At 37.8% G+C, this 8,550-nt stretch overlaps 1 protein-coding gene across 1 annotated transcript in view; it reads right to left on the bottom strand.

Annotated features, from left to right (window-relative positions):
- Window positions 1-2,281: 2,281 nt before the first annotated feature.
- Window positions 2,282-8,550, bottom strand: part of LOC111820235 (S phase cyclin A-associated protein in the endoplasmic reticulum-like) — an 86,158-nt gene continuing 79,889 nt past the window's right edge. Inside the window, exons 6-8 of the mRNA XM_023729872.1 lie at window positions 4,682-4,782; window positions 3,672-3,744; window positions 2,282-3,542 (exon numbers count right to left, since the gene is read on the bottom strand). Of these exons, the coding sequence (XP_023585640.1) occupies window positions 3,468-3,542; window positions 3,672-3,744; window positions 4,682-4,782 (249 nt within the window). The 3' untranslated portion in view covers window positions 2,282-3,467. The remainder of the gene's footprint in view (window positions 3,543-3,671; window positions 3,745-4,681; window positions 4,783-8,550) is intronic.

Genomic DNA, 8,550 nt, shown 5'->3' with positions numbered 1-8,550 from the left:
GCCTTTGTTACTTCCAATAAAACATTTCCTATTGAACCAAAAAGCTCCAGTGGAATCTTTCATTATAGATAAAAGAATGCACCTCCTTCAAAATCAGAAATAGAAACATGATAAGAGACAGCAATCCCTCTATAGGGAATATATCCTAGAGATATAAGAGCCATCACATGAACAGACATATGCACACCCATGTTCACTGCAGCATTATTCACGATAGCAAAAAGATGGAAACAACTTAAGTGCTCAAAAACAGATGAATGGATAAATTATGGCACATACACACAATGGAATACTATGCAATGATAAAGAACAATGATGAATCCATGAAACATGTCACAACATGGATGAATCTAGAGGGCATTATGCTGAGTGAAACAAGTCAATCACAAAAGGACAAATATTGTATGAGACCACTATTACAAAAACCCAAGAAAAGGTCTACACACAGAATAAAAACAATCTGATGGTTACGAGGAAGGGGAGGGAAAATCACTAACTAGACAGTAGACAAGTGTTAACTTAGGTGAAGGCAAAGACAACATACAATATAGGCGAAGTAAGCACAACTTGACCAAGGCAAAGACATAGAAGCTTCCTAGACACATCCAAACATCTTGAATGACCAGCTTACTGGGGCTAAGGGCTAGCGACCATAGTCTTAGGGGATATTGAGGTCAATTAGCGTAACATAGCTCTAAAGAAAATGTTCTCCATCCTACTTTGATGAGTACTGTCTGCGTCTTAAAAGCTTGGGAGTGGCCACCTAAGATACATCCATTGGTCCCATCACGTTCAGAGCAAAGGAGAATGAAGAAAATCAAAGACAGAAGGAAAATATTAGTCCAAAGGAATAAAAGACCACATGAACCACAGCCTCCACCGGCCTGAGCCCAGAAGAACTAGATGGTGCCTGGCTACCACCACTGACCACTGACAGGGATCACAACAGAGTCCAGGGCAGAGCAGAAGAAAAATGCAGAACAAAATTCAAATAAAGACCAGACGTACTGGATACATGGATGGCAAAGAAACATACGAAAAGATGCTCAAACATCATTTGTCAGTAGGCAAATGCAAATTGAAACCACAATGAGATATCACTAAACACCTACTGTTGCTAGCTGCCAGTGAGTAGGCTCCCAACTCACATGACCCCAAACACAACGGAATGAAAAAATGCCCAGTCCTGCACCATCCCCATGACTGCCTGCGTATGGACCACTGTGATCCATAGGGTTTTCAATGGCTAATTTTTGGAAGTAGATTGCCAGGTCTTTCTTACTAGAACCAGCTGCTGTCGAATCGATTCCAACTCATGGTGATCACATATGTATCAACAGTACAACTGTGTGCCAAAGGGTTTTCAACAGCTGATTTTTTGTAAGTAGATCACCAGGTCTTTCTTCTGAGGTACTTCTGGGTGGACGTGAGCCTCCAACCTTTCAGTTAGCAGCTGAGCTGTTAACTGTTTGAACCCACTCAAGCACTCCATACATCTATTAGAATGGCTAAAATGAAAAAGAATGGCCATTCCAAGTATTGCTGAGGATGTGGAGGAATTAAACTTCTTATACACTGTTGCTGGGAATGTAAAATAGAATAACCACTTTAGAGAACAGTTTGGCAGTTTCTTATAAAGTTAAATATTCACCTACCATATGATCTAGCCATTCCACTCCTACGTATTTGCCCCAGATAAATAAAAACATATACTTATACAAAGACTTGTACATGAATGTTCAAAGAAGCTTTATTTGTAACAGCCAAGATCTGGAAACAATCCAAATGTCCATTGATGAATGAATGGATAAACAAACTGGTGTATATCCATACAATGGAATACCACTCAGAAACGAAAAGGAAGAAACTATTAATGCATGTTACAACACGGATGAATTGCAAAATAATTACATTAAGGGAAAGAAGCGAGACAGAGTAAACACTGTATGAGACCATTTACATAAAATTCTTAGAAATGCAAACTAATGTATAGTGACAGAAAGCAAATCGGTGGTAGCATGGGGACTGGTTGTAGAAGAATCTTGAGGGTGATGTGAGGAGGTTATTACAAAGGGATATGAGGAAACTTCTGGGGGTAATATATATGCTCAAATTTGATTGTGGTGATAGTTTCATGAGCGTATATTATGTTAAAACTTATCACACTGCACACTTTAAACATGTACAACTTCTTGTATGTCAATAAAGCTGTTAAAAGCAATCTGACAATACTGTCAAGGATGCAGGATAATGAATAGTGTCATAAGCTCTACCGGTAGAAGTGCCAAATTAGTACAAACTCTTTGGAAAACAGTCTGACATTATTTAGTAAAGCTGAATAGACACAAATCTTATGACCTAATCTTTCCCCTTTCTAAGTGTATATACTAAAGAAACTCTTGTACATGTGTACTGGACACATGTATAAGGATATTCATAGCAACACTGTTCGTAATAGCCAAAAACTGGAAACACGTCAAAATATATCACCAGCTGAATAATAGAATATTCATAAAATGAAATATTCAGAAATGAAAATGAATGAAATACACCCACATATAACAAATTTTATATATAACGAGAGAAATAAATCACACAAAAAAAAATTACATAAAGAATTATCCTGTTCATAAAAAGTTAAAAATAGGCAAAACTAAACCATTTAGTTTAAGAATACATACATAGTAAAACTAGACAGAAAAGCAAGTAAATGATTACCAAAAAAGTTACGGTTATCAATTACCTTGGTGGGCACAGGGGAAGATTATTGAGAAGGAACACACAAAGAGCTTTAGGGGTGCTGGCAACTTTCTATTTATTGACTAGGGAGTTATTATTATGTGAGGGGTTATTATATAATTATTTTTTGCCAAGAGTATTTATATTTTATGACCTTTTCAATGTTATTATTCGTAATTTTAAAACATAATTTAAAAATTGAGAGAAGTTCCTGGATTTGGTTATGCCCTCAATGTAAACTGTAAACCCTTTACATTAATTACTGGAATAACTAGTCCAAGCTTTGATAGACAAAGTTAGATAATTATTTGTATTATATAATCAACTGTAATAAATTTGTACACGAATGGAATTATGTCAGCAATTTTAAATAACACCGTCTATGATATATATATTCAGATCTTTTTTGTGAAAGAAATTGCCAGTTCTTGTCATGAATCATTTAGCATGAAATATATTGATTGGTTTTAATCTTTGGATTACTGATTATATTTGAATATATTACATTTCCTCAAAGTTGAACTTTACTCTCTTGCATTTTTTAATTTTTCATTCAGACAATTGCAAACATTTCCATGGATATTTTTATAATGAAATATCAGTTTTATACTATCACAAGTATATTACCAGCAGAGAGTATTTTATTGTAATATAAGATGTAGTAGGCTTGTTTGAGTTCATCTCACCCAAAATTTAAGCTTCTTCGAGCATTTGATGTTACATTTATTCTATCTGTTGATGGGCTTGGAATCACATGACGTCCTGGAGACATCTTCTTTACTTCCCATGCCAATGAAGTTGGTCTGCCAAATGAAAACATACAATTGATTAAATTAATAGGGGAAAACAAAATCATCTTTTCTCTTGGTTGTTAGTGTGTGAAAACAATCATGTCATGATTTTCCCTATGGTATTGCTTAATAGAAAGTTACCATATTACCAGTCAGGATCATAGATGATCTGTTGTCCAGGTTTTTCCACTCACTGCAGCACAGCAGCATAACTCTGCTTATCCAAAGGTCATAGGGTTATAAAAACATTGAGATACACTACTTATAATTTACAAGCCTCCACACCACCAGCTTTAAAAAAAAAATTAAAAAGGCAGTGGTACTATTTTGGTCTACCTGTGTCTGATCTCCTTGAGGAATAAGTTGGTTGAACAGGAATCAAAACATAAAGACAATGGTGAGGGTTTAAATAAAGAATACACAGGGAAATAGGAAGTTTTCTCCCACTATCTCTTGATCCCCCATGAGAGTGTTAGTATAAAGATTTCATTGCTCTCTGCTAGGAAGCTATGTAATGTAACTTCACTTCTACTCTTCCTTCTTCACTAGCCCCACAACCAATCAGCTGACAGGCACACAGCACTCAAGACATTATGTGCTGATTCCAAATGAAGCTTTCTAAAGAAATTTAGATCTCTCATTACTCTCCTAATAAAAAATCATCAATGTTCCTCACTGAATACTATATTAAAAAAGAAGTATCTTTCCCTATAGCATCTCACACATGCCCTGTACTTCCATAACTGTTCATTTAATGCTACTCCCATCATAAAAGCCAACCACTTGTTAAAATCCGTCCCATCCTTTAAATACTACCTTTGTATCCACTAGGAATGTTTCTGATCTATCATTCAAGCAGGCTATGACCCTGTCCTCTCAATACCCATAATAGTTCTTTGTCCTAATAAGTTCTATTTTACCTCACCTTCATACACTGCCAATTCTATGAGAGTAGTAAATGTGCTATATTCAGCAATTAAATGGATAAAAGTACTTTGCACTCATAGGTGCCCAACAAATACGTTACTGAACTGAATGAGAAATACAGCATCCAACTTTTATATTTCTAGTTATGAGGTCAAGTTCATTGTTCAACTTCAATGTATGCTACTGAAACCAACTGGCTGCTATAAAGACCAGAAATTCATTACCTGCTTTGAGCATCTGTCTTCTCTAGCTTTTCCTGAAGTTGAATCCAGTCAATCAATGCTTTGAAATCCCTTACATAGTTATCCAGCATCATTAGCACTTCCTAATTTAAAGCAAACAAAAATATTAAACTCTATTCTGAGACTAAAAGTTTCAAGAGAAAACTATTAGAGGTGAATGACTTATGAATTAATAACTTTTCCATAATACTCTTCATGGAGAAAGCTGTACAACCCACTGATCTAGTTTTTGTTTATTTGGTTTTTTTTTTAATCCTCACTGTTTAATAAGATAATAAAAAATTAGTGGAGTTGAAAATCTAAAGACCAAGAGATGGTACTGATATTTCTTCTCAAGACCTCCTCAAAAGGTCATTGTTTTCACTTTTTTATTGTGACATTTAATATAGAAAGTACACAAAACATAAATGTATAGATAAATTACTGCAAAATGAAGTCCCATGAAACTACCACCCATGACAAAAACTACAACAATGCAAGTCCCTACAAGCTCCTCAGATGTCCCCTCTCAATTACTACCTCATCCTTCCTTCAAGGCAACCACTACTTCTAATCATTTAATTTTGTTCATTTTTTGAACTTCATGTAAATGAACTTATACAGTATACATTACTTTGTCACTTCTTTGGTAGATTTGTTTGGTAGATTCATCCCTATTACAAAGTGAGTAAATTTGTAATTCATTTCTTGTCATAAATAAATAGGATTCCACTGTATGCATATACCAATATTTATTTCTCTAACCTGCTGATGATGGGCATCTGGGTGATTTCCATTTTTTGACATTACAAATTATGCTGTTATGAATATTCATGTACTTGTCCTCTGAACATATGTATCCATCCCTGCTGAGTAGAACTGCTGAGTCATAAGGTAAGCATACATTCAACTTTAGTGCATGACACCAAACTGTTTTCCAAGGTGGTTGCCACTCCTACCAGAAGTTTTATAAGAGTTCCTCCTGCTCCACATTCTTACCTACATTTGGTATTATCCATTTGTAGACATGTGTTTTGTTCTGCTTTTTAACCTGAGCCATTCTAGTAGGGAAATAGCATGTATCAGGACTCCATTCCTTTTAATGGCTGAATGATTATATAAATATACCAAATTCTGTTCATCTATTCATAAATTATGGAAATTCTGGTGGTGCAGTGGTTAAGAGCTAATGGCTGTTAACCAAAAGGTTGGCAGCTTGAATCCAAGCACTCCTCGGAAACCTTATGGGGTATTTCTACTCTGTCCTATAGGGTTCGCTATGAATCGGAATCGACTCGACAGCAACAGGTTTGGTTTTGGGTTATTTGTAAATTGATGAACATTTGGATTTTTTCTGGTTTTCAGCTGTTATAAATAATGCTGCTATGAACATTCAGGTATGAGTTTTTGTGTGAACATATTTTCATTTCTCATGGGTATATACCTAGGATTAGAATTGCTGTGTAGTATGGTAATTCTATGTTTAACTTTTTTAGGAATCAACAAACTGTTTTCCACAGAGGCTGCTCCATTTTACATTCCCACCAGCAATATACAAGGACTGATGCCATCCAACATCAAGACTTATATAAAAGTAACCAAGAGAGTGTGATATTGGTGAAAGAACAAAAAGATCAGTGGAATAGAACAGAGAGCCCAGAAATAGGTCCATATAAATACAATCAACTAATCTTTGACAAAGAAGCAAAGACAATTCAACAGAGAAAAGATAGTCTTTTCAACAAATGCAACAACTGGACACCCACAAGCAAAAAAACAAACCTAGACACAGATCCTACACCTTTCACAAAAAATAATTCGAAATGGATCATAGATCTAAATGTGAAATGCAAAACTATACAACTTTTAGAAAAGAATATAGGAGAAAATCTAGGTGACCTTGGATTTGGCTATGACTTTTTAGATACAACAACAAAAACACAATCAAAAAAGAAAAAATTGATAACTTGGACTTCATTAAAATTAAAAACTTCCAGAGGTGAAGCCAACATGGCACTAGAGACAGAAACACCATGCCATCCCTTCATAGCAAAGACCCGAAAAACTAAGCAAAACAGAGACAAACGTCAATTCTGAAACCCTAAGCATCAAATTAAGAGATAAAGAACTCAACCAAGCACCAAATGGAATAAGAAACCGACAGAGAGCAGAGAGGAGTGATACAGAGTAGAGGTCTCCTATCAGCTAACACAGCAAGGATTTGCCATCTTGGACTCCACGGCCACTGAGATCAGTGGACAGGGAGTATGCGAAGGCAGCTTCGCAGAGCTTCCAGGAGACAGAGCACCTGGTAGTCAGCGATACACGCTTTCCCACCTCCTACCCTTCTTCCCACTGCTCAGCTTCCACAGGTTCCCAGCAGGCTACACTCGCTCGGCCAGGAGGCGGGGGCTTCATGTTGTTTGGATTCACCCTGCCCACACAGGCAGGCTCCTTCAGTGCCATTTGTTTTTATGCTATTGTTGCTTATTTTGGCTTCTTTTGTTTCTTCCCTCTCTCTTACCTTTCTCCCTTCCTTTCTCTTGAATGCCTGGCTCCATGTGCCATCTCCACTTCTTCTTGACAGGCTGTGAAGCATCACTTCGCTGGGGAACTGCTACCCTAGTCTGCGCCGCCATGCCAGTAGGATCCCTGGGGGCATTTTTTTTCTTTTTTTCCTTTTGTTTTTCTTCCTTTCTCGTTTGCTTATCTGTCTCTACTTTACTTCTCTAACTTTATCTCCTGAACATCTGGCACTGTGTGCCATCTCCGCACCTTCAAGACAGGCTGTGCTGCTCAGCTTGGGAGCCACTTCCCCAGTCCACTCCCTGGGGACATTTCTTTTTCTTTCTTTATTTTTATTTTTTCTGTTTCCTTTTTCTTTTTTCCTTTTTGTTTTTGTTCATTTCTCAGTTTCTCGTTTCTCTCTACTTTCCTTCTTTTCCTTACTCCTGAATATCTGGTGCTGTGTGCCATCTCCACCCCATTCAGACAGGCTGTGCAGTGCCTAGCAGCTTGGGAGCCACTTCCTCAGTCCGTGCCACCAAGCCAGTGGGCTCCCTTGGGGACTTAATTTCTTGTTTCTCTCTAGCATATTTCCCTTCTTCTCTCCTGAACATCTGGTGACGTGTCCCATCTCTACTCCTAGATGGGCTGTGCAGTGCCAAGCAGCTGTGGAGCCACTTCCCTGATCTGCACCACCACACCAGTGAGCTCCCTCGGAGTATCTTTTTTTTCCTTTCTCTCTTCTTTTCTTGATTTCTTGTCTCCCTCTACCTTCCTTCCTTACCCTTCTCCTGGACATTTGGCAACATGTGCCATCTCCACTCCTTCTTGACAGGCTGTGCAGTGTCATTCAGCTGGGGACTCGCTTCTAGTGGGCTCTCTTGGGGCATTATTTTTGTTTCTCTCTTTCTTTTTCTTTTCCTTCTCTTTTTCTCAGTTTCTTGACTCTATCTACCTTCCTTCCTCACCCTTCTCCTGAACACCTGGAGCTGTGTGCCGTTTCTGCTCCTTTTTGATATGTTGTCCAGTGCCATTCAGCTGAGGACCCATTTCTGGTGGGCTCCCTTGGGGCATTTTTCTTTCTTTCTTCTTTTTTTTCTCTCAGTTTCTTGTCTCTCTCTGCCTCACTTCCTCCCAACCACCTAGCATTTTTGGTTTTTTTCTCAGCTTGTCTCTCTCTACATTCTTTCCATTCCTTTATCCCAACCACATAGCCATGTCTGTCTTTCTCTCTCCTTTTTTAAAATCTAGTTTCTTATCTCTCTCTCCCTTCCTTCCTTTCCTTTCTCCCACCCATCTAGCTGTGTGTGCTGTATCTGTCCCTTCTTGATGGGCTGTGCCTCACCACCTGGCTAGAAAGCCACCAG

Source organism: Trichechus manatus, unplaced genomic scaffold, assembly GCF_000243295.1.
Source record: "Trichechus manatus latirostris isolate Lorelei unplaced genomic scaffold, TriManLat1.0 scaffold00030, whole genome shotgun sequence".
NCBI classification, from domain to species: domain Eukaryota; kingdom Metazoa; phylum Chordata; class Mammalia; order Sirenia; family Trichechidae; genus Trichechus; species Trichechus manatus.
The sequence above is the reverse complement of the archived record's forward strand: the minus strand, read 5'-3'. Positions and strand labels throughout refer to the sequence as shown.